General features: G+C 44.1%; 1 protein-coding gene across 3 annotated transcripts in view; it reads right to left on the bottom strand.

Moving 5' to 3' along the window:
• foxp1b (forkhead box P1b) overlaps window positions 1–25,843 on the bottom strand; it is a 99,874-nt gene that overhangs the window by 9,043 nt on the left and 64,988 nt on the right. The window contains exons 5-11 of one of the 3 annotated variants that reach the window (XM_071520116.1): window positions 25,068–25,205; window positions 24,444–24,548; window positions 20,565–20,712; window positions 14,082–14,268; window positions 8,432–8,539; window positions 3,799–3,886; window positions 2,347–2,430 (exon numbers count right to left, since the gene is read on the bottom strand). In XM_071520116.1, the coding sequence (XP_071376217.1) occupies window positions 2,347–2,430; window positions 3,799–3,886; window positions 8,432–8,539; window positions 14,082–14,268; window positions 20,565–20,712; window positions 24,444–24,548; window positions 25,068–25,205 (858 nt within the window). The remainder of the gene's footprint in view (window positions 1–2,346; window positions 2,431–3,798; window positions 3,887–8,431; window positions 8,540–14,081; window positions 14,269–20,564; window positions 20,713–24,443; window positions 24,549–25,067; window positions 25,206–25,843) is intronic. The other 2 variants (XM_071520117.1, XM_071520119.1) reach the window with 2 other exon arrangements.

The raw sequence follows: 25,843 nt of genomic DNA, 5'->3' as shown, positions 1-25,843 counted from the left end.
AGACACCCACCCACACACACAGAGGCAAACACAAACACACACACACACACACACACACACACACACACACACACACACAGAGAAACACACACTGTTAATGTGCCACATTCTGTTTTGATCTACCCCCACCCCCATCCGGCTCAAAAGAATAAATTGAATCCCATTCATTCGACATTGTGCATGCACAGTATCAGTTTGTTTGTCTTTAATTATGACTAACTGTAAACCAGCAAATTCATCTGAGCTAGTCTGCTGTGGCAGTTGGCTGCTTATACATTCCTTTATTATATGCAATAGCACAGAACAGCAGAAAAACATAACTGGCAATTACTGAGAGAACAAAGTTGTTTCTTGTGACTGTCTGTTTTGTGTTGTTTTTTCCTCCTACCAATAGCCGACCCAGAGAACAGCCTCATTCTGCTGCTGCTCAGAGGAGGGTTTTGGAGTGGCCACCTCTGATGCTGCAATCTCAGTAAAGCCTCGGCGGGGCCACGGGCCCTGACCTGTGTAAGTCCACCACTCACCCAGCCAAAGCAAGACATATTTATCATAGAATTTCATAGCGGCTCACAGCATGCACCGCGGCGCTAGAGAATGGGAGTCTATTTATTTGAATAAAAATCCCAGCTCGCCCCCTTGAGAGTGTTAACGCTGAGCTCTGACACAGCCATTCTCACAGGCCCCGGGGAGAGAGGAGAGGTAGGGAACTCAAGATGCTATCTGCCGCCCCAACCACTTTTCATATACAAATGTCCCTGTGTCAGGGCCCTCGTTCTGCACTCTATCTGCACAATCAGCGTGTGTGACAGAGGCACAGCTCCAACAGACAGCCTATTGTCGTTCGACATCTCCAGGCGCTTTATGTTGACTGGCTGCGTTGTGTGGAGCGCACATACAGCCTCTGCACGTCAATAGGCCACCTCTCTGACTGTAAATAAATGATCCAGGCTGAACAATGTGCTGGGAGAAAGAGGGCTGCTGCATGTATATTGTGCATTTGTGTGTGTGTAATTCCAAATTCACCCCCCGCAGTAAAATGATATTTGCACATTTGGCTGTCCGAATGAACTGTCATACTGACTGAAATATGGTAGTGGGGCCCCTTCTTAAACATGACAAAATAGCGCAGATACTTAAATGCCATATGTTAAGCCCTTACCCCTATAGGATAAGGATTAAGCAGCATGCTTTATGGCATGACATATATTAAGAGTGATAAGCATGATCCTTGGAATGTGGCGAGGAGATAATAAATTGATCTGCCGTTACATTTACTCAAAATTCAGTTGTCCCGCAGCAGATTTTAGTGAATCACCGGAATACCATATGTACTCAAGATAAATACTTTATGCTCAAGATTTCAAATTGAAAATGACCTTTGTTCTTTCTCTGCCAAGTTAAAATGTACCGGCAGAAACTCCGGTGTTGTCTTTGATCAATTTAAATATTCAAGTTAAAAATGCTACAAAACATAGGCAAAATTACGTTTTTGTATGAATGTCTGACCTGAGGAAAGTTATCCCTTCACCCGAGTTTAGCTTCTATACAGAACTGATTTTAATGGAATGGCTGAGTGTAGCTCCTGACTATATCATTGACCTTTTAACCCTATATGAGCACAGACTGAGATCCTCTCAGCCATCCCAAAAATCTATATTAAAATCAAAATGGCAATCAATCTTCCGCTACTAGAGCAACAATATTTTGGAATGACCTGCTTGACAAGATCAAGTTAGCAATATCAGTATCTTCCTTTAAATCGCTTCTTAAAATATGACACTTTTACAGACTTGCTTTTATTTAATTTTTTCTATAGTGCTAATTGTGTCCCATAGCTGTAAATATTACCTTTTCTTTTTTGCCGCTTTATTGTTATATTTATATTCATTAGCATTCATTCCTAATTTGTTTTTCAATAAATATGCTTTTTATTTTCCTGCCTGTGAGGCACTTTGTAACTTTGCTTTGAAAAGCGCCAAAAAAAATAAATAAATAAAAAAAACTCTATTATTTATTGTTATTATTATTGCTATTTTTTTCCCTGTGGTTTCCCATTTTTCTGTCTGCCCAAACAGGCACCAGTTCACTGAGGCTGCCATGGGGGCTGTTACAGAGTGTGCATCCAGTTCATCACAGAAACCAAATTGAATCTCGGATGTCAGCAGATGTGGTCCAAACAATATTTACAGCCTCCCTCAAGAGAACAGCTGTTTTTGTTTAGCAGATAAATAAGGAGATGGAGGAATGGATTAATGAATACATGTGTGCCAATTAAGACAAACAAAAGGACGAGGGGGGGGTGGGGGGGTGGGGAGGAGAGAGACGTATGACAGGGTTGCTGCTCACCGGCTGTGGGGTGGCTTTGGGCTCCGTGGACTTGACATGGAGGTGCGTCATCATCGCTTGCAGACGCTCTTTGTCTTTCGCTAGCTGTAATGAGGAAGAAGGCATTAAATCTTTCATGGAAAAAAAAAAAAATCTATTTCTCTATTTCTATATATTGCACACATCCGTTTGCATAGAAGGCATAGTTTATTTTTAATGTGTTTCAGCAAATCTATTTTTGCTCTGTGGACCATCTAATGTGGTCCAGATTGTCCAGCTTTGTCACACAATTGTCACACAATCTAACAGTTAGCTCCAATTCAAGGTTAAACTACACTGCGTCTCATTGCCAATAACAACCCCAAGCCCTCTCTACCTGTCTAAAACTCGGTGCTGTCTTAGCTGCCAGCTTATATTATGGTGATAGGCTGCATGCAGAGGAAGTGTGTGTCTGATAAACCTTTGCTCCTTCCCTCTGGATGATGCACAGCTGGAGCAGGAAATAACAGGGCGTCGATGTGGTGTAATGTTTAAGCAACTGAACTCATAACCCTCATTGTTGAAGGTTAACATTCTGTAAACCAGGATTGTTTTGTAATCATAATCAATCTGACATTATTTGGGTATTATGTGGCTAATATGTGTACTGTAAGTGGATATTGCATAAAATCTGTAATACGTTAAAGGTGCTCTCCGCTAGATCTGCTTAGCAACTGTGGCGGCCACTAATAAATAAAAATACCACTTAATGGAATGGTTTGTTTCATTTCACCCTTTCATACTAATAAAGAAGCGCAACCTTATTTCAACATAGGGGTCATGTTCACCCTTCAACCCCCCCCCACCCCCCATATACACACACACACACACACACACACACACACTTCACTGGCCATTACAAACCCCCACTAATGGATTGACACTGAACCATGTCTTTTTCCATAAGTGCATACTTAATGTACATATGCATATTTTTTTTTCTCCCTCACAGAAAAGCGCATGAAAGACCACTCATAGAGGACACTGCATTAAAACCAGTGATTATCGGCATCCCAGTTTTCTGCAGCGGGCTTGGGGAACTTTTCCGTTCAATGAAGCCCTTCGACATTGAGCGCGCCCATCCACGCTGTGCTGCCGAGGCATTTCACCAAGTGTTTTATTGTTGGTGCCAAACAGTTAAAAGTCATAAATAACTTTAAAACCCAGTAAAATTCAAAATGTAATTATCTTCTCTACTTAGCCCCGGGCCCTTCATATATCTTTGCCTGGCTGTCATGCATACATAACACATTTTTAATGACTGGTTACTCGCAAATGTACAAAATAATTTCATTCTTCCGCCCCCCCCCCCCCTCCACGAGTGACCCCATGGCTGATATCAGATGGACAGGGAGGGGTGCGGCAGACACTGAGGAAGTGTCAGGGGGAGACGACACACAAATATTTGGGCCAAAACAAACGTTGAGACAATACCTGCAGCTCCAGCTGTTGTACGACCTGCATTTGCACCCGACACTGGGCCGTGCTCCTGTCATCCAGGGCGTGCTCATTGTTAAGATGCCTGGAAAACAAAAAACACACAAAAAGCTGATGTCAGTTTGGCGTTCGCATTCTGCAGCCTTTCAGATGTCACAGAAAAGTCCTGTGAGCTTAATAATTATTTTATTTAGAGTTTTAAGAGCAAAACAACTGAGCGCTGTAAGATAATGTATCATAATATTTGGGTAAATAGTATGCAGAGCTTAAATAAAAGTAGCAAAAATATTACAAGGATTAGTAATATATTATCTTCAGAGCCTGTGAAGAAATACTTCTTTTAACAGGGAAGAATGACATTCATATTTCATGATGGTCATGTCTGCTCCAACTTGAGTTCATAGATAAGAGGAATGATTGAAGAATTTGGTTGGATTCCTTTGGTAAATTATGCACCAGTGCCCTAATACCATCTCTTCTCAATGCACCTTGCTTTTTTGCATGGTCGATTTGCCTTATTTTGGTGTTTTTTTTCCTGTTAATTATGTCATCAAGATTAAGAGAACTCAAATGAAGCCAGAACGAAAGGCGGAGGACAACAGCAAGAGGAGATGGAATCTGTCACAAACTTGAATTATGGATATAATTATGCGTGATGATTTTATACGGCGAAGATGTTCTCTTTTCCTGTACGTTTATAACTAATCTAAATAAGTAGCTCGCCGGGCAGCAGACAGGGTTTTTTTCCGTGATTTATATAAAATGGTGGAGATAAGGTTCACGAGTGAAGGAAATATGATTGGAGGAATTTTATCAGCCTCCGCATGAATTACTGTTTGAAAATGCTTATGCAGGGGCATTTCATTAATCATTTAATCATAATCCGAGCAGGATGTTTGAACTGATTTCACAAATACCCTTTCATTTCACTACTTCATTATGCTCGCTAATGGATCCAATATATTATATATATCATAAATTATATCACATCTTCGGTGACCATGTAGGTCACTGTCACTATGCATGCCTCTGTGTGCACACAGTGGCGCCGGCAGATGGAAGAATGGTGTGCGACGTGCCTGCCTTCTCAAATGCACTTTTTCTGTCATTTACTGCAAATCAACAGTAGCCAGAGTCAACCCGGGCCGGCACGGTGGCAGCGCTGGCAATATGATGGCCCAATAAATCTGAGGCCATTGCGTTATGTACAGACAACACATTTGTGCATTAAAAACCACCCATACACCCAGAAAACAGACACATGTGAGGGGATGCAAAATTGATAGTGCTCCGCTCGAAATGTGAAGGTTTCCGTTCAGCTGGGTATTTTCAACCTTGAGGTGGATGATTTAAATCTTTATGGGAAATGTGGTCTTTTTCCCCCCTGCAGGTCCGCCTATTGTGTTTTGATAATACATTTTTCAAAATGCCTGTGATATACATTCAGCACTTGAAGTTAATTATTTTGGCAAAAAAAAAAAAAAAAAAAAAAGGAATTAAAAAGGCATATTTAAAGAAAGTGTGGGCAATAACCCCTTGCTGAAATCAATTCCGTCTACTCTAGGCTGTCCATTTGCTTGAATCAAATAAATGCCCATTTAATTAAGTAGGTTGGAGAATGAAACTGGTAAACATTTCAGGACATCTTACTAAATTTCAAAGAAGAAAATAATAGGTAAAGACGTTTCAACTTCAATTTAACTGGCACAGACTGCATTTTCAATGAAGGGTGGCCTACGTGAGGAGCTTTGGAATTTCTCTGTTCATAGGAGCCATGTGCCCTGCTTCTTTTCATCCTTTGTTACATTCCACTTTATTTCTTCTAATGACATGGAGAGTCACAGTGCATAATTAATAGGAAATGAAATATTCAAATGGCCCTAATGCAGCCTTGAGAGGAGCGTCTGGACACGGGAGCAGGGGATATGGGGAATTGACATCGAGAGAGACTATGAACGTTGGCATGTGTCACTTTCTGGACTTCAAATGAAGCCGCTTTTAAAAGCTCTCTGGCAGGATGACAGTCCCTAATGTAAATTGCCACAATAAAACAAGTTAAACAGACATTCCTTAAACAGTCAGCTTTTTACATATCAGTTAGAGTGCCTTGTATTTTTTTCTTTTTTTCTTTACAGTTTTTAATTATATAGACTGGACCAAGAGCTTAACACTGTCCCTATGGAAGATTTATCTTGCTCACTGTTGGCTGGAATTGTTCTCATTTTAAATTGCACACAGATGTCTATTCTGTATTAACTAAGCTTAAAAATGCATTATAAATTTCTGATGCATATTTCCAATTATTTTTGACAGAAAAAAAAATCATGGATTTGATTTATTTCTTTTTTTTTTAAGAATTTCAGTTTTTTTTTTAACATACATGCATTCATTTCTAACAGTTCATTGTTTTGTTTTGTTTTTTTTGCTTGTTTGCGTTCTTTCCCAAGTGCCTGTATGGTTTCTAATAGTAAAATGGTGTATACCTCACAACACTATTTCTTCAGCATTCACTGGATATTGAATTCACTGGATAGTTGACTTTTTGTGGCTCCAGCAGCCGGAGTGTGCAGCACTAGAGGGCACTGCAGTGTTTCACTGGCTCTGACCTCTGACTGGACACTGAAGAGAAGGGTCTTGACCCTCATAAAAACACCAGGCTCTGCTATGAACCAAACCCCACCCCGCGCTGAATGGAAAACAGGAATAGGGATTTGGTGCTTTGTATTTATCAAGATAGTGCATGTAGGTATGTAATGTTTTCTTTAAAAGATAGAATAAATATGCGCACGGTTTAAAACAACATTTCAGTCCCGTGTTAGTTGTTACTGTTGGCATGTGGAGCTGAAATCTGGTTGACGTTAGAGTCCTCCTCACCTTTCTCTCTCTCTCTCTCTCTGGTACACAGTACACTGTGTTCTGCTGACTGCACACACACACACACACACACACACACACACACACACTCACACATTTCTCTTCACCTTTATTTTCCAACATTTCTACCTTAGGAGACTTTTCTAAAAAAAGAATTATAATGCCTGATTTATTCTTTGTTTTTATTTGTGATTCTTTTTGGAGGCCCGGAGTATCAGTCGCTGGGTTTCATGTGGAAGTGCTTAAGGGTTTGAGAGTTAACACCTCGGTGAGCTGCTCGCACTCTTGCCCGCTGTTAGACAAAGGCAGCTTTGTGGAGACTCTCCCCAAATGTTTTCTTAACATGTTCCAAGCAGTTTAGGCAGGCAACTAAAGTAAACAAGATGTTGCCATGATAAAAACACTTGTAAAAACATAGCAGAGTGCACTTAGAGACTTTTTAAGGCAGAGCCTTACCGGGCGCACAGAATTTAATTCCCCTCTCTTCTATAAACAAAGGGTGAGGCAATGTCAGAATACAATAAATAGTGATGGATTGAAGGGGGCACTCCCAAAGCTGAAATGTGTTTGTGTGTGTGTTTTTCAGTTGGGGAAAGGATTGCGGGGGGGTGGGGGTGGGAGGGTCTGTTTGCTAATATTTAATAGGAGGTTGAATAACTTGGTGAAAATCAATTCTTAACCATAAAAAATGCAAAACTGCACCTATCCTCTTTTCTTGTCTCGCCCAGAAATTGAAGGTTACACGCTTTTCAAAAACAAACTGCTCTCAAAGTGGATTTCTGTATAGGATCAAAAGAGGATTCAAAATGTTGACGAAGAGAGTCAAAACTTTCAGCTGAGTGTGCGGCAGTCCTGCGCAACACCTATCTCCCCCGTGTCTGTGAGGAAACTCTGTGTTCGCTGAGTGCTTGTTTTAGGATAATGGAATTGTGTCATATCTTGTTTAAAGTGCGACTAATCCGGGGTGACAGTGAGCCATTGATCTGCTGCCACAACGCAGATGTTTTCATCCTCTCCGTAACCATGGCGCTGTTATGTGTTGGATTACCTAGAGCGCACTGCACACAGGGTTGATTAGTAAACCAGGGGTCTGGCTCAGACAGGGAATCATAGAGCAAAACAAAGGCCTGGATCAGGCTGGACAGGGTCAACCTGGTTGCACACAGTTCAGAATCACAGGAGGATGCTACACAGCAAGTGATGCTGACTTGGTTAGTTCTCAGAAGCCTACACAGTTACATTTCCGCTTTAGTATGCAAAACATGGAGCTGGTGTGTGGCTCTACAATCAAACGACAGACACTGGAAACAAAAAAGAAGTGAAAGAGACGAGGCATGAGAAAGGAGGGTGGAAGACAAACAGACCACTGGGAGAAAGACAGAAAGAGCTGAGCGAGGCAGGCAAAGGCACACACACCAATCCCCCTGTCCAGTGACAAGGGCAAACATGCGGAGCGCCCTAAGTGTGGGCTGCCACAGATAAACATCCTCCCGTTGTTTGTTTGGGAAAAACGGCCCCCGTCACCATGGGAACAGCACTTATCACAGGAATTAGAGGCCCCTGTCGTTCTCAGAAGGAGACCCCACCTCAGCACCCTCGTCGGGAGAGGGCCAGCCCGGCACCCACACTCAGGAATAACAACCAGCTGCACCTGTAGTGCCTCTAAGACGCCGGGGGGGTACAATAGGTGTAATCGACCCGAGAAGAGGACACACAAACACTGATAGAAGCGGAGCTCCGACTCCTTTCCACTTACTTGAGGAATGACTGGAAGTCGTCAAACACTGCCTCACATCCAGGCCACTTGCAAACCCCGTGGCCGTAGAGAGGGTGACTGTGGTGAGAAGGCTCTTCTAGCGTGGATCTGAAACACAGAGAGAGACAGGGACAGAGACACTAATTAATACATTTGAATTTACATTTACAAAACAGCAGATCACAAGTTCTATGGAACACAGACATTTCACTCTGACCTCTCACAGGCCTCTAGCCACATGACATGACTAGGGGTCGAGGTTGACGGTGGCTGGCGTTAAGCTGGTGCCTGTACATTGGCTCATACCTCCCTCTGTGTGCCATATGATGTCTCGACATGAAAACGTTGACTTGAAGTTGATCTCTGAACTTTGGGCGGCGTGGGATCAGCGTAACTGTGATCTCTGCTTGCTCTACTCTTAGAAGAGGAGACTCTTGTCGTGGCAGCCCTTGTGTGAGCAGAACCGAATCAATATGTAATTATTTAGTACCACTGAGCCATGTTGCAATTCACTTTGATCAAGACTGCTAGGGGGCTCCCTCGGTCGCTGCTTTTCCCGCTCTGCCTGCAGCATCGTGTCCCAGAACCCACCTGGAGAAGTCGGTACCACAGTATGAAACCCCCAAATGCATCAGCCACCTTCACACCGTGCGCAAACTGTAAACATCACCGCCTGGTAGCAATTTATCTACTGACCAATCCACATCGCCAGGGGCTGACACGCATACATCTATGGGGAGCGTATGGCTCCTCACAATCAGTCTAAATAGCGGGGAACGTCCCTGAAAAACAAACTTCACAACATCTTCCATATGGCGAGAGGCGTGGAACCGGAGAAAACCACAACCGGCGCTGAGCGAGAGGGGCCTGTGTGGAGGCAGTGTCTGCTAAGAGAGCGAGACAGGCAGCCATATGGACACAGGCACTATACAAGACACACAACTTTCAGCTACAAGAGCCTGGGGGACTGGCCTATATCGCTACCACCTGTGCTTCTGGTGGCTCTTGAGCACATCACTGCTGCTCCTCCTCTAGTCTGAGCCCCGCTTATGTAATGGACCCTTCTTGCTTGAAGACGGGCCGGACAGGGAGAGATTCATTATACCCCAAACCATGTTGTGTTGCCATTAGGGAATCACTCCAACCACTACGGTCTCATTCATATGGATATTCAATAAGGGGCAATATCTACTACTCCTTAAGGAGACTCCTTGGACAGGGGGGAGAAAAACAAAACCAAAAAAAGAATAATAGTTCTTGCATTGTAAAGCCAATCGAGTGCATCCATCTGCCATGAATTAAAATTACCGTAAAAAAAAAACTGAATTAGGGAAAAAAAAGGAATTAATCTAATCGTGGTGTGCCAATTTTGCAGGATTAAATAGGCTGATGTTCAGATTAAAATCTCATTTGTATCAATGTTAGGAAAGCTGTACCTCAAGTAGGAAATTTTAAGGGTCGTCACAGGTTTCCTTGTGTTATAATTACTTGCTTAAGAGTTCACATTGTTCATAACATGTGATAATTGCATTGCAATTAGGAAGCAGTCAAGCATTCATGAATGTGGTTAGCAGTTTTTTTTCCTCTTTCAAAAGTCAGAATTTTTTTTTAATTCAATTATGAATTATGCATTCACATTAAGACCTCTGTTTTGATACAGCTAATAAATAGATGGCAGAAGACCTATTATAATGAGTTTTTAACAAGGAAATGTGTGGACTGCTGAAGGTAGCGCTGGTTTTTAATTTAAAGAGATCCTTTTTTAATTCTTTCCGAGCAGGCTTGTTGGTTAATTCTGTATTAATAAGATATTGAAATGTGGAGTGCGCTGGGACTCAGTGAGCACAAAGCACTGTGAAGGGCTGGCGGCAGAAGAGCCCTTTTAAACGGTGGATGGCTAAACAGTAGTAAATGACAGAATTTACACCAAATGAGCTACATTAGTGTAATAGGAGAAGAGCATAGGATTCATGGGGTTTTCTCCCGTTTGTGAACTCGTTCAGCACTAGGAAAAAAAAAAAAGAGAAAAAAAAAAAAGAAAAATAGCTCTGCAGTTCCCCGCGTTGCGTTAAATTTGACTCGCACCCACGACAGGTCTGTCAGGATGTTATTATTGTCAGGCAGCCCTAGGGGAAGAACACTCTAATGATCTTGTAACAGCAATGAGGAAAACCGTGTCATCAGCTTCCTTTGGAGAAGAAGGAACATTAAAGTGCCTCTAGACCCGGACAGAAAGTGTCTACATCTTCCAGGTGTTGCACTATGTTTATCTGTACACAGAAAGGAGGAACTGCAGACAAAGAGGGTTTCGACAGCTGGCAGCCAGTTGTATTCTAGTTCACTTCTTTTGATGAGATGCCTTGGATCATAAACAAGTCATGATCTATGGCTCGGCGTGCTGATGGGCTGAATCTATCAGGAAGAGAGGGAAGATTGATGTCCACGATGCTAGGTCAGAGTCTGGCCATAGTGTGTGAAGCCAGTCACAACACTCTCCCTCACTGTAGGTATTGATGTCAGTCTATTCCCCTGTGGCCCCCCTTTACCTCTCTGGGCCTCTACTCCATCCTTTCCTTCCCTCTTGCTCTTCCCTCTGCCACTCAACGGTTTACCCTAAATGATTTAATTATCATTTTCCTGGTGTAAGACAAATGAAAGGCGAGAGAGATGGGAGTGTTGTGCCAAATCTGATTATTTATCTCCTTAACAGATTGCTGCGTTACAGTCCCTGAGCTGTGGTTACTGATGGTTGCTGGGAAGTAAAGTGGGCCAAGCGCTTTGTGAGGACGCGCCGCGCTACAAGGCTGATGCAGCGCTGTGTTGGGAATTGATGTCAGATACAGATCGGAAACATTTCATTTAAATAAGCAAATCATTGAATAAGGACGACCTGGCTCACCATGCGTCCCAGAGCCTGGGCTGGGGAACCTGACTGACTGACTGACTGACTGACTGACTGACTGAGGCCCTGGTCGTATCAGGCTTGTTGTTCAGACAAACAGAAATCCCAGCCTGCCCTGCCAAAGTGTTCTTTGAGACAGCTAAAAGCAGGAACACGTGCCTCGTCTTCGGTGTGTCAAGCCGGCAGTGATTGAATTTCTCCTCCTTCCTTAAGACGGAAGTGCAAAGCCGGCGAGTGATGCCTGTGGATGCACTTAAGGTTTTAGTTGCAGGCGTCGCTGTGCCTGGGCAGATTTTATATGACACATGAAACTAACTACATGGTACTTAGGGCCTGCTGTAAACCAATCTGAAGCCAGTCGGGAAAACAGGCCCATCAGCAGAGAGGCTTGTTTCTGTTGCATGACAAAAGGACTTGCAAAACCGCATCAATTAAAAGTTCATTAAGTTCAGCACTGGGAGGATGAGTGGATGCTCTCTATTTACGCCCAGGCCGGCCCAGCCCATTATCTTCAACCTGATTATTCAAATCCCTGGATTATAATACAGACGTTTTCTCAGAGCCTTGCGTGGAATAATCACGCTTAATAATATTTCATTTTTCTTCCCATGGATTCTGATTAGAATTGAGTCTGCATCATCAAAAGAGGAATAATGCTCTTGATAGTTTTGCGATTTAAGTGTGCCAAAATTAACACAAGAAAGGATTATTGGTTGTGTGAATCTAAATTAGCATCATCCAGTGTTTAATAAGGAATGTTTTGTGCTCACTTTGTATCAGTCATCGGTTCGTAGTAATTGCGTGTTTGAAACTTGGGTAATCCATGACTGCCTAGTGCAGAGAGAGAGAGAGAGAGAGAGAGAGAGAGGGAGGCTGAGAATCACCTGCTTGGTTTTCTGACAGATCTAAGATACTGGGTGAATATTCAGGCCCAGATTGCCTTCTTCACCGAAGCGAGTGTTAAACTGCTGTTGACGTCTTCTTTAATCTCTGACAGTGAGCGCGAGGCGGAGGGGTGCCGGCTCTTTGCGTCACGTCTTCTCCGATGTTTCATGGAGCCCCTCAGTTGGCACTTGTTGTACCTTCTCCCGCGACTGATGCTCACCTTGTTTGCTCGCTGGCGACGACGCGTGATGGAGTGAGCGTGTCAATATCCTCCCCTCTGATTAGTCTTTAGCCACATGGCAACCAGACAGTCGGCCAGGCACTGGATGAAGCACTGGAAGCCTCTGGATACTGTCAACTGTGAGAGGACTGACACTCTCCCAGTTTATATATATATATTTTTTTTTTTCCAGTGTGTGCATGTGTGCGACTCTATGTGTGTGTCTGTGTTCGGAAGATAACGTTGAAACACAGAAGAGGATAAGCCGGTGCAAATTTCTTTCGCAGGTAATATGGCCGTGTCTCCTGTATGAATCTATTTAAAACCGATGACACTACTTGGAAAGAAACGACTGCTTTGAATTTGCATCTGAGCATCAATGAATCATAGTATTTCCCCTCGGTGTCAGTCAGCCAGATCCTCCCTGCTAGCTTGTTTGTCCCCCCACTAGCAGTCTGTGTGAACCCCTCTTCACCTCCCAAGGCCTGTTGGTTTAGTGTGCTAAACATGTTTTCATCGGCATTGCTTTCATAATGACACGTAGGTTTTGATCACTGAAACACAAGTCAGATGTTATGCAGTGAGCTCATGGTGCCTGGAGGCTCCTCACTAGCAGTTCAAAGATCAGGCTTCGGTGCAAGAAAACAAGTAAATGTGTTAGATGCCAAATTAATTCCTTCCTTAAAGACACAGACGCGGCTCAGAGAGCTCGTGGAAAATCTATAAATCTTTCAGAAGATTTAGTAAATGTCTATCATAGGTGATTTAGCCTGGTTTTGAAATGTCGGATACCATTCTCTTTCATTTAGCAATGAAACAGCATGTAGTAACAACACCTGATGTTGGGTATGTAAAGGATATGTTTTTGCTGTCTTATAATAGCTTTCTAACTGTTATTCTTGTAGTGTTCAAAAGTTGTTTTACTGAATTGACAGGCGATGATTTAAGGGTGTTTTTACACGTCAACAATGTCCCAGTCTGAAGGGGACTTGAAGTGTTCAGGATGTGTGGCTTTCCGTTGCTGTAAAGATATTGGTAATCTGACTGCTTTTGAGGAAAATGCAGCTTTAAGTCACAGCTGCAGTTTCCTATGTGCAACTGACACAATACCACCTCTGACCCCCCTCATTAATAGCGTGGTGATTCCATTTTCTTTGCTGCAATCTCTTCTCCAAATGCCTCCGTTGCTCCCAGGTATTTCTGTGAAATTCCCAGCTGGATCCAGGCACACAGGAAAAGTGCCTGTGTTGGCCTTAATGAATATAGTACTTACAAACTATAAATTAATATTAATCTGTGGGCAAAAGCCTATGGGGACGTGTCCATCAACTGAGGCCCAGTGAGAAATTGCAATTTTAAATGGGAATAGACGGCGCATAGGCCTCCTGTTTGCTTTGGATAAAGATGACAGTGAAGAGTATTTCACACCTAATAACTACCAGTTGGAAGTTGCATAAAGAGAAGGTACGCTGCTTTGAAAAACGATTGCTGTATAAAGGCATTAGCTGTGGTCATTGTGAGCGCGTGTGCCTTCGCTGACCCATGGTCTCATTGTGAAAGATTTGAAGCGTATGCGTGCGTTTGTGTGTGTGTTCTGGGGATTAGGAAAAAAACAAAAGAGGCGGCAGAGGGGGGGGACTCACGCTTCTCTCTTGTGACTCATGTACTGGCCGTTGGTGGAGGCATGCTGGTTGAGGAGTGGGTTCTTTGGCGGTGCCGGGGAGGACAGGTCGAGGCCCCGGTGGCCGTTGTTGCTGCTGTTGTGCTCCTCCTTCACGTGAGTGTTCGTCACCTCCTTCCACAGTTGCTGCAGGTCTGCTGGAATCATGCCTGAAACAAACAAATTGGATAATTAAATCAATTAACAGCTAATCCAACTCTCTTCGTCACTTAATTAAATCAAAGCGTCTGTAAACAAAGCTGAGTATTAATTAGAAAATATTCCACTACAGGGTAATGCACTGAGAGCTCGTGCCTCCTCCCTCCTCCCCGCCTCCTTCTCCCCTCCCCTTTTCCCTGTGATCTGAAGCGTGTTTGTATACACAAATCCCTGGCATTCACGCACATTTCATGCCCACAGTAAATAATTAACATCCAGACAAGGCATGAAATCTGAATAATCACCATCATTTTCTCGCAACAACAGAGACGGGGGAGAACACACACAACAAAAAGTTTACAATAGCAACGCTAGAAAACACCCCACCCCTGCCTCCTTGAGAAACAGGACCCTGGGGTAATATTCTCAAAAGCGCATTAATGTGCAAAATACTTAAAGCTCTGCACCGCCTCCAATTGACACAGAAGACTTAAACCTCATTTAACAAGTCAAGCACACTGCAGCTCACACAGCCCTTTGAAAAAAAAAAAAAAAATCCCTTGAAGACAGAAGACATTTTTCCGCACGCTGGAAATACATCTACGGAGTGTGTGTGTGTTTTTTCTGCCTCTGAGTGACAGCGATCCCGACACCCAGGGCCAGACTGGGGATGAGGAAGGATAATGCTGTGTTTGTGCACCCTACTTTCCATGTCTGGGAGAACTGAGCCTTTGTTTGCACACAATGTATATGTGTATGTGTGCGTCTATAGCGTGTCTGTTACCGCGCAGGAGAAGTCTGCTTTCATTTGACACAAATGAGGCTAAAGCTGATATGTAAAATAAGATTCAGCCTCATAGGCGCAGCTTCTCTGGCTATTTGTATTGTCAGTCAAAACATACTGCATTTGGGTAACCCATATTTTTAATAGCATATTGAAAGATCCAATAGCAGGATGTGTGTGGATTTGTATTGGGTATTCAGATCTGCGCTTAAATAAGCTGCATGTTTTAAGCATGGTGAAAGAAGCCCTTGGATATGTGGTGAATTAAACCACAGAGCAATGGGCAAGACCACTCGTTTAACATTACAATTAATTAAATCCATTCTCAAAATGAGCACTGGCAAATGAAAGATGATTTGCACATGCTTATCTCCTTGGGTTTATATTCTCCGGATTTTCCCCCCCCATTTCTAATCACCAGCTCTATAGATACCAGAAGTGCTCCTTTCAAGCACCAGATTGTAATACATTGTGTGCAAAATGCTTAGTCTTAATTTATTCCTGTTGTGGAAAATAACTGTGAGGTGAAGATCTCAATACGATCAGCAAAAATATTTTTAATTTGATAAGCTACTAAAGATTTTAATTATGCTGGTAATGGAGAACATTGGCCTAATGAGGCGGAGGACTCCAGAGAGACGCAGGGGCTAAGAACTGTGAAATGAGTCTGATAGGATTGCTGTAAATTCACACTAGATCGTTTGCATATCAAAGAGCAGGAAATGATTGCAGGACAAATCAATAACCTTTCCACGTTCCAAGGAGCGTCTTTCCTCATTCGAATATTTCAACACGCTCCCTCTATTCTGCCTGCCTGTATTCTCCCTCATTCTCTCCGATGCCTTGATGTGCCCTAATCGAAGCGCACGTCCATGACAGGCTAAACATGCTTAATATTGCGCCCTCCTTTAAAGCATGCTAATTCACTGGTTGTTGCTTTCCAGCTGCATTATTAAGAGACCCCATTGTTGTTTTGATGGTGCAAGGAATCCTTGGAGCAAAAGTTTTTTTTTTTTGTTTTTTTTTCTGTGATGGCTGGTTTGGAAGGGGAAGGTCACTGGTGATGCGAGTGTCCTGCGTTCCGACAGCGGGAACAATCATTTTCCCCCCACTTGGTGCCCGGTGACAGTGGGCGATGTATTTTTAGCCGATGTGCTTGACAGGGCGGCCCACACTGGCTCAATTACCCAGCAGTCCTGGTGACCCCGACACCACTGTTTACTCAGATGAAACCGCAACGGATAGACTGGTCTGATGAGAGGGGTAACGGAGTGGGACCAAGCTGTCTCTTTCTGGATCTAGTCCGTGGTTTTATTGCTCTCTATTTGCCTCCTCTCTCTTGCTGCTCCTATCTAACCCTAACCTCATTGGACCTCTTCAAACTGTAGCAACAGCTATGGCTCATGATTCCACATAAATGACAATAAAATATCATTACACAAATGTCTCAGAGGGTATTATGTTCGGTGTTTGGACAAACTGCATTGAGCTTCTTCTGGAGAGGTCCCCATCTGATTACTGTGGGACACATAATGACATTGATCTCTAAATCCTTTTTTTGGGCCCCCAGTTTGTCCATTCTTTAAATGCCAGATTGGTTTATCTTTCCTCTTTCCATTTTTCAACACAACTATTCCACTCATTACGACTGGGAAATACGGACAAGCACTTTAAAAAATGTATGTTGTTGGGACACTTGATTGATCACCGGCCTCTCAACTCAATTTTACCTCTGCAGGTAGCTCTGGCACCGAGACAGGCCGAGCTCTTCAACCTTTTCCTGTCCTTGTCCCCCTGTACCCAGGTGACCATGTTCAAGCAAGCAGAAAGTTGATTTAAGGCTCATAATGACATCAGTTGCAGGCCATCATCCCGCGAATAAAAAATGGCCCCCAGTGCTCCTGGCTCTTTAAACCGGGCTGTTACTTCTCACACACAGAGTCGGTGCCATGGGGGGACAGTGACACCGCTATTAGTTTATTGTTCCGTCAGGCTGGGACCTCTACTGCACCCCTGTTTATGTTGCCGTAATCACTGGCCTGCTGATATGCACCCCTTAGGCCTGAAATATGTCCTGTCCTAATGCTGCAGGAACTATTACCAGTAGCCCACTGCTGGATGTATCAATCACTGACAGGTCAGCCGCATTACCCACCGCTGTCCCTGATGTGCCGCTACACTGTGAGCACTTCATGGCTCGCCACATTCTTTGCTTTCATATTACCGACAAATTTGTCTTGTCACTATCCCACTGGCCGCTCCTAGACAGCTTAACTGATGTTGTGCGGCTACAAAAACTCACTCTCTTACAGAGCAACCTGGGAGGGCGTCGGGCCACAAAACACACTTTAGCCAATCAGGATGTGCGGCGATAGGCGAGTGCTGTGACACACACACACACACACACGCACAAACACACACACAGACACGGCACCTGAGCAACGTGGAGTTACGCCATTGTCTCACTTACACACTGATCGGGTCAAGAGGAGAGGCTTTCTGTGGGGAGGGGGGGTGCTGGATCAAATTTATATTTATGAGAGTTATATCCTCCCCAAACACATTGTTGTAATTTATAACAGATACCGTCTGGCCGCTTCCAAGACTTTGAACATTACTGTCAAAAGAATTTACCGCAAGAGAAACAAATTAAACTCCAGATAAAGTGAGCAATTGTTCTTCACTCAAAACTGCTATCTACAAGTTTATACTTAATTAGTTCTATCACGTTTTCGTAGAGCTAATTCAATGTGATTCTTCAGTCCATCTATTTGGAATAAGAATGACTGTCATCTGTCTCTGCCGACAATTTAACTAAGCAGGAGACTGAAACCAAAATGAACTATAAACTGCATTGTAGTAGTAAAACACTTTCGAAGTACACACTGCAGACATCCTTGTTTTATTATTATTCATGTTACAATGACCTAATATTTGCAAAACATGTTAGTAAATTAAATGTCTCAATACGTGACAAAAGGCAACAGTGACAGCAGTGGCCTTTTCAAACAGTTCTATTGATATCTACATTTTGAAATTAAAGAAATAAAAATCATCAGTTAAAAGTCACGCCAATTCATTGCCCCCGAGTCTGAATGCATAATCACCACGGCCCAAACAGAGCAGATCAACTCATCATTTCCGTTGCAGTGCTAACTACTAGCTGGATATTGTAGATTAGATCTGAGCTCTATAGGCCTGGCCCGTTGATGCATGAAAGAGTTTAGCGATGTGGAAAACAGAAAGGTCATCAATAACTTCAAACAGTCAAGCAGAAAATGTGTAGAATAGGAAGAGAAACTGGGGGCCCAAAGCCTAAGTGTTTTAACAGCTGTCCGAGACACAGAGTTAACATCAATAGATTCCAAGGGCAGACTAACCAGGTTTGACTGGATGAAACAAACTGAAACCAACCAATTTTGCGTGGTGAGATTCAGTTCCTCATTTTGATGCTTATACAAACAACGCCCAAGAGAAATGATCCCCTCCACTGTATTGACAACTGTCTTATGAAAAATAGTAAAATAATAATAAAATACAAAATACAAACTAAACTCAAAAGTGTGTTTCTAAGAGCGTAGGCGAGATACCTTGAAGGTATTTGATGATGACACTAGTATAAACAGGATGGACTGTTGTGAAATCCAGTAAAAGTACAGTACCTCGCCATATCTGGTGTAATGCTTTACTCAAAGGGTGTGTGCGTGTTTGCCAGACATCTGACATAGGGCAATTCAGCAAAGCACACTCACAACACAGCAGCCCTCCACGCCTGCGCCTATGGCAATCGTCTGCTAGCGGATGAGTGATTCCATACCCAGTCCAAACAATAACACGACTGTACAAACCCTGTTTGTGTTTGCCCATTACCTAAGCACCCCCCAAGCCCTCCCGTTTTATCGCCCTTATCTTGTTATTTCAAAACTGTTTGTCTTAGCTGGGAATGAATAGTCAATGTCATGTTCCAAAACCTCAATGAAGGCGTCTTTGTCACGGGGGGAACCGCTCCTTAAGAAAATATTAAGAATAAACAAAGAAATAAACTTCCTGGCCAAACAAGTATTGACTCCCTATCAACTAACAGGAGGTTTCACAATGATAGGTTCACTGGAAGTTGAGGAACAATAGAGCCAGTCTTCCTCCAGGCTAAAGGGATTGCCACCAGGATGCCAATCATAGAGGCAGTGGGACAGAGAGTTGAAGGACAAAGCATGGACATCACACTCCCCTTCTGCACATCAGTATATTTCACTTCTACTGTCACCAAGGAGGTGGATGATCATAGAAAAAGCAGCACTTTCAACTGATAGTACGCTAAAGCCAACAAAACTGCAAGGGTGTAGATAGTAGACCGTGCCGGATAAGAGGGAGAGTAAGCTGCTCTTTAGTGAATGTGGAACCGGAGAGTGAGGCCTTGGGAAGATGAGCAACTGTAAATCTGTAAATCCTATTTCCTGTGTCCTGAGTCAGTGTGACTATGTGTGTGGTTAGGCGGCATAGTAGTGCATTGTTCACTTTGACTGAGCAAATTTGTACAGGTAGTGTAGTTGTGCAAGAACAGTAGCACAGCAAACAGAGTAAGTGGACAGTAAAACAGTGAATATGCAGTATCTAGCGAGCGCAGGGACAGAGCATAGCAGAGATACACCAATACTTGCATCAAATATCAGGGTGACATTATGCTAAAACAGGATATTGGTATCAAAAAATACCCAATGCTAAAATGCCACACCAAGAGCCCTATTTGACATCAAGGCAAAGCAATCTACAAAAGGGTAAGACCAATAGGAGTTTCTGAAGGCCCAAACCAAACCAAACCAAACCAAATATATCTGGCCTGAAGCTTGTAATTTGTGCCGGAAATTCAATTAAACTTGACCATTTTCATGCCAAAAAATAAGCATTCAGTGTTTCCACCAGAATTTTATTCTTGCCAGGGTGGAAAAGCCTCCGAAACAGCATTTCGACCGTCATGGGACACTAAAACTCTCCATTGAAACCCAGACTAATGAAATTCTTCAGCAGCTCATTAAGGCAGGGTGAGGCAGGTTTCACTGCAGGTTTTACAGACTGTTGAGTAAAATTCTCCCACACCATGCTGCTATGATTTCTCTGGTCAGACATCTGATATAAAAATGATAATGATAATGCTAATAATACTAATACTCATAGAAGTAATACAAACAAATAGTCATTAGCTATGGTCAGGGAGGAACCTCCATTTAGACAACACTGACTGGCCAAAGTATGATTTCTAATAAAAGTCTAATATTGGCCCGATATATCGGTAAACAGATATATCAGTCTAACCTTGTCTCTCCTCATTTTTGTCTTATTACCTCCAGTCTAACGTTCAGTAAAAGTAGTGGGTGGGATTGTAAATTGGCATAAATTGAACTTGCACTCACAATTGCACTGGATGTATCGGTTCATCCCTAGATGTAGTTTTAGTGCAGTGTTGGAGATTTGACAAAGCGGTGTGGTGCGGTAGCATAGTATAGTACAGTGATAGTGAGTACTGACCCTGAGTGAGGGAGTGCAGCGGCAGGCCGGTCTGGCCAGGCTGGATAGTGAGCAGCCCTTGCCTCTGGAGGTTGAGCAGATGCTGCTGCTGGAGCTGCTGGACCTGCAGGAGCTGCTGCTGGAAGGCCAACTGCTGCGCCGACACCTGCTGCTGGGAGCGCACACCCACACACACATACATACATACAGAGAGAGAGAGAGAGAGAGAGAGAGAGAGAGAGAGAGAGGCACACCATCAGCAAACACGTATACTGGGAAGCATAGGAGCCAGTGCAAACACGTAAAGTTGACATACAGGTTTGTACAATATTGGGTCCATGTAAGCCTGCAAAAAAAACATGCAAATTCTAAGTTCAAACATAATGTATAGATCTGACTTGGCAGACAAGTTCACACAGTTCATAGTTAAGAATGTAAATTTTAAAACGTACTGTATCAACACGTGTTTATACATGGAAAACCAACAAAAAAAGAAAAACCGGTTAATGTACTACTCACGCGAACACACACATGCAATTTTCACACATTTTGCCTTTAGTGTGGGTTTGTCTAGGCACACTTAAGACAGGTAGAGTATACATCTCTCTCTCTCTTAATTAACGAGGAGTCGGGAGGCAAATGACAAACAATGAAACAACATAGTTAATCATTCATAATAAGAGCCACAGGAATTTAATTACAGCCATTCATAATTCAGCAAACAACGTGTGACTAAATCAAAGTGCTTAATAACCACCCCAGCCACTCTCACAACTCTCCCAGGCATGGCGCTGAGCTCAGGGATACACTCTTCCCCCAACCAGCGCAGCAAGCTGTGCTAAATCACATACTCTGGACTGACTGAGGAATAGCTGTTTTGTTGATCTAACTGTGCTCGGGCTATTGCAGCGAGAGGACAGAAATGTTTTAGTGAAATATACGGGTGCATCTTTTTGGACTTGACCGGCGTTTGAGAGTTTGGCTCTGGGAAGTGAAACGTGCAAACTTGCACGGGATGAAAAAGCGATGGAGGGAGGGAGAGAGAGCGAGAGAGAGGAGAGGAGAGCAGAAAACGGACAGGAGAGAAAGTCAGAGAGAGTCAGAACAATAAATAGGAGGAAATTATCTAATATCCCCAATCTTCTCTGAATCAAAACAAACTGAGAGATGCTATTTAGATAACAGGGGTGGAGAGGAGAGAGACGACTTTTAACCCTTTCATTAACCCCCTTTCTCGACAGACCCTCGGCCAACTCGCATGTATTGTCACCGACTAAACAACAAGTCGAGATAAAGATCCACCGGGACGGAGCTTACCTTGTTGTGTGTACTTTCTGACAGATAAGGAGGACCAGATAAAATAAGCACACCCAAGAGGGTACAGGATACCAGGCCTGAATATGAGTATACAAGGCCAGTTGTCAGGCGGGTGGGGGGGGGGTGGGGGGGATGGGGAGGAGGGGGCATTAAATGCGGCGCTGGGCTGCCAAGCTGTGCACCGCGCCCTGTTACCAAACACAGGATACACCACTTTGTTTACTTCTCACAATTGAGTGCATACAAAAAAGGTCTCGGTGCAACGCGGCTGTCAGGTCACCCGCCGGCGGCTCTGAAACCACTGAAACAGCCAGATAAAACGTCTCCCCTCCGCCCACCCCCGTTCGGCTTGTCAAAAGGGTCCAGCGGCCTTCCCTTCCCCTCCCTCTCCCTCTCCCTCTCCCTTCCCCTGCCCCACACCCAGCCTGCTGCTCCGGCACTGGCTCACTAAAAATAAAGCTCTGGGCAGCACTGGTCTAATATAGCTAGGAGGGTCGTCTCATTGGATCAATCTGATGAGGGGGGAGTAGGGCACTTTGACAGTGGTGGTGGAGGTTCATGATTCAAGACTAACCGCGTTCATTACGGCGTCCTGTGTGATCTAACCCAAAATGAGAAAACAAGAGAGCGAGAGAGACAGATAGAGAAAGAGAAGAGAGAGACACGATAGAGATCTCACAGGTTTCAGTGAAATTCGGTTTACAGGTGGCCTGTGATCTCCTCTGATCTGTCCTATTTCTGAAAGGAGGTTGCCGCTTTTTTTTTTTCCTCCTCCATCAGCGTGAGAGAAGTTTCTCATGTCTTCAGTGGCTCTCTGTTCTCCAGCTCCTGCCTGACAGCCTGAGACAAAGATAATGGTGCTACGGGGGTGGGAGTTCACAGGGAACAATGTCTTTCATCAGTACGCTAAATAAATAGAGGGTGGCTTTTCGGGAAAAAAAAAAAAAAAAGAAGAAGAAAAAAAAACGAATATTGCAAATGAATTTAACTCTCTCCCCTTCAAATTTCTTTCTTCTGGTCTCATCAGCTGACAGGAGCTCCTGTGCGCTCCCAGCACGCAGACACATTAAAAACCCCAGACCCAATAGACCAAATAAGAGGTTAACAAGAAGTGGCACAAGGGAGAGAAAAATACAGTCCCTGACAAATGATAAAGAGTGGCACTGGCAGGCCTTTATTGTCAAGCTTCAAATATAAAGTTAAAGATCTTTGAAAAACTAAATTTTGATGTCTTTAAAATAAAAGAGGCACAAAGCAACAACAGGGGGTTATTGTCTGGCAGCCACAGGGGAGTCGCTGCATAATTCTTATTCTGTCTTTTGATGGCTGCTAGAAATGCGATTGAAAAGAGAGAGAGTGATCGAGGGAGAGAAAGAAAACATCAGCAGAGGGGGAGAGCCTCTCGAGGCTGCATCCATTTCCTGTGATCATACATAATACGCTTCAAAAGTTGTTTTTTCTTTTTTTCTTGTGCTCCATTCAACTGATCAATTGCACCTCCTTGTGCCCCCCCCCTCCCTCTCCCCTGCTCCTCTGGTGTTTACATCAGATGCGACTTGGTGACAGGCCCTATCTGAGGCCGAGGAGCTCCGCTGTCATGTTGATTTATGGGAGCATCACGCCACAACTTGTCCAAACTGAAGCCCGCAGTTCATTAATTAGGGAGCTGCGACTTTGAAGTTGGTAGCTTCGACAGTTCACGAACGCGTGTGAGTGTGTGCGCGTGTGGATGTGTGTGTGTGTCTGCTTTTAACATTTGACTTAATTTTCTATGCTTTCTCTCCCTTCCTCTTCTCCCCAAACATGGAACTCAATGGGGAAAAGAGAAAAAAATTCCCAGATTGTCTTTGAACTTCTTTTGACCGCACAATAATCATTTTCTTTGTCCACAGTGATGCCTGTATCCGCCAGTCATTAACGCGCATTAAGCTGCTGCCTATGAGCAAGCTCTGCTATACTGGAGGGAGCGAAGGAGAGAGAGAGAGAGAGAGAGCGAGAGAGAGAGAGAGAGCGAGAGAGAGAGAGAGAGATGGGAAAGAAAAAAAAAAACTCAACACAGGCAACAAAGCTGGGAGCGTTCTCTGCACTGATATCTCACAATTACATGCCTTCTCTCCCTCTGCCATTTCCATGTTAATTACCGAGGAAAGCCTCTCAGATTTATATGCTCCGTGTTCCTGCCTTTCTCCCTTCTGCCTTTCATTATGTCCTACACGAGGCTCACGGGAACGGTCATCTCTTTGTTCCATAGGACACTTGTTTACTTGAGAAAAAAAAAAAAAAAAAAAAAAAAAAAAAACTGGCCCCGTCGTTTATTTCGTTGCCTGAGCCGTATCAGTCCGTTGTCTTGGAAAAAGGGACACCGCACTCTTGGTACAGTATCATTCAGTTGTTGCTATTTACCCAGCGAGTCTGACATGCTAATCAGAAGCATGAGTGCACTTGATTCTCCCTCTCTCTCCTCTTTCCTCTAACCACAGGCTGGAAGCAGATGGGGTTGAGGGAGGGAGCACACATGCCTTCCATGCTCTGTCTGGCCGACGGGGCTGGTAATGGCAGGCGGTCGGGGTGATGTCAGCCTACCTCTTTACTCTGCTTGCTGCCTGCATGCTGCTGCTGCTGCTGCTGCTGGAGGAGCTGGAGGTGGAGCTGTTCCTGCTGCTTCTTGTAGAACTCTTGGAGTTGCTGCTGCAAAAGAGACAGGAGGGTGACATGTGAGCAAGGGGATGGGGGGGGGGGGGGGGGGGGTGGCGGTGGCTCAACAATCAGTCAGTCAGTTAGTCAGTGTACATATAAAGTCGGCAGTGGGTTTTGGTTTTGTGAGAATTTTCAATACTTTGAGGAATGTTGTCTTTGAGGCTTAAAAGGGAGCAGAAGGGTTCAAAGTGAATCTATCTGTGGGAAACACTGTCTATATGTGTGTGTGTGTGTGTGCGTGTAGATTTTCATTCCAAAATGAGGCGTCCGCCATTTCAAACGTGTGATGCCTAGTCTGACAAAATGATTAATGACATAAATTAAAATAGATTATGGCTCTTTTTAAAAGATAGTAGGTAACTCAAGTCTTGGGTTGAAAAATGATTACACCCTTACAGACTGGATCCTCTATGTTTAAAATACACTGAATGATGAAATTCAGGTAATGATATATACTGCATATATATTGCTACCTATCTCTATGCAGGGTGTTGGTGATGTTAGTTGTACCTGCTGTAACATGAGGGCCTGTTGCTGCTGGAGGAGAACCTGGAGCTGCTGAGGGCTCAGGACCTGCTGCTGAAGGATCTGCTGCATCTGCTGTGGAGTTATCACTTGGGGTGTCATCATAGCCACTGACACTGGAACCTGCAGAGACACACACATGTGCCAAAAAAAAAAAAAGAGGACAGCTGTCAAACAATCGGTCCACGAGTGCATACACAGTGCAGAAAAGCCAGCGATCCTCACACATGGAGGAAAGAGGCGGCTGCAGTACGGCGGAGCCACACACTGCTCAGAGGAAACAGCTAAGGCTAGTCCGGCCCCTTGCCTGAGACTGTTTGGGTCTGAAGAAATCACCAGGAGTGTCATCTTGGCATGTTACAGTCTACCCCCCCTCCACCGCCACCACTGCCAACATCCCCCTCCTCCCCCCCCAGCCGTAATGACACCACGCTAGACTGAGGCGGACTAAAGGACACAAGACGGCCAGGCTGGATCACACGCCTGTGGAGAGTCAACAACAGCCAGCCGTCCCCCGCCCCCCTCCCCCCTCCCCCCCCACAGCCGACCTTCAGCAACAACCACCCCCCCCCCCCCCCACACACACACACACACACATCTCTCTCGCAGACCCCTCAACGGCATCGGACATGATCCGCAATCTGTTGTGATGCTTCTCAGAGCCCGCCGTTTATACAACATGGCAAATATGCCATACCTGAGGACGTGAAAGATCGCCTCAAAATGCTGCGGTTCCCTCTTTGTGCACGCACGACATGTCA

The sequence above is a fragment of the Centroberyx affinis genome, unplaced genomic scaffold (assembly GCF_046629955.1).
Source record: "Centroberyx affinis isolate AG114_WGS23_722 - 3 ecotype Tasmania unplaced genomic scaffold, CSIRO-AGI_Caff_v1 ptg000771l_1, whole genome shotgun sequence".
In the NCBI taxonomy this organism is placed as follows: Eukaryota; Metazoa; Chordata; class Actinopteri; order Beryciformes; family Berycidae; genus Centroberyx; species Centroberyx affinis.
Note: the sequence above shows the minus strand (reverse complement) of the source record. Positions and strands in the feature narration are given on the sequence as shown.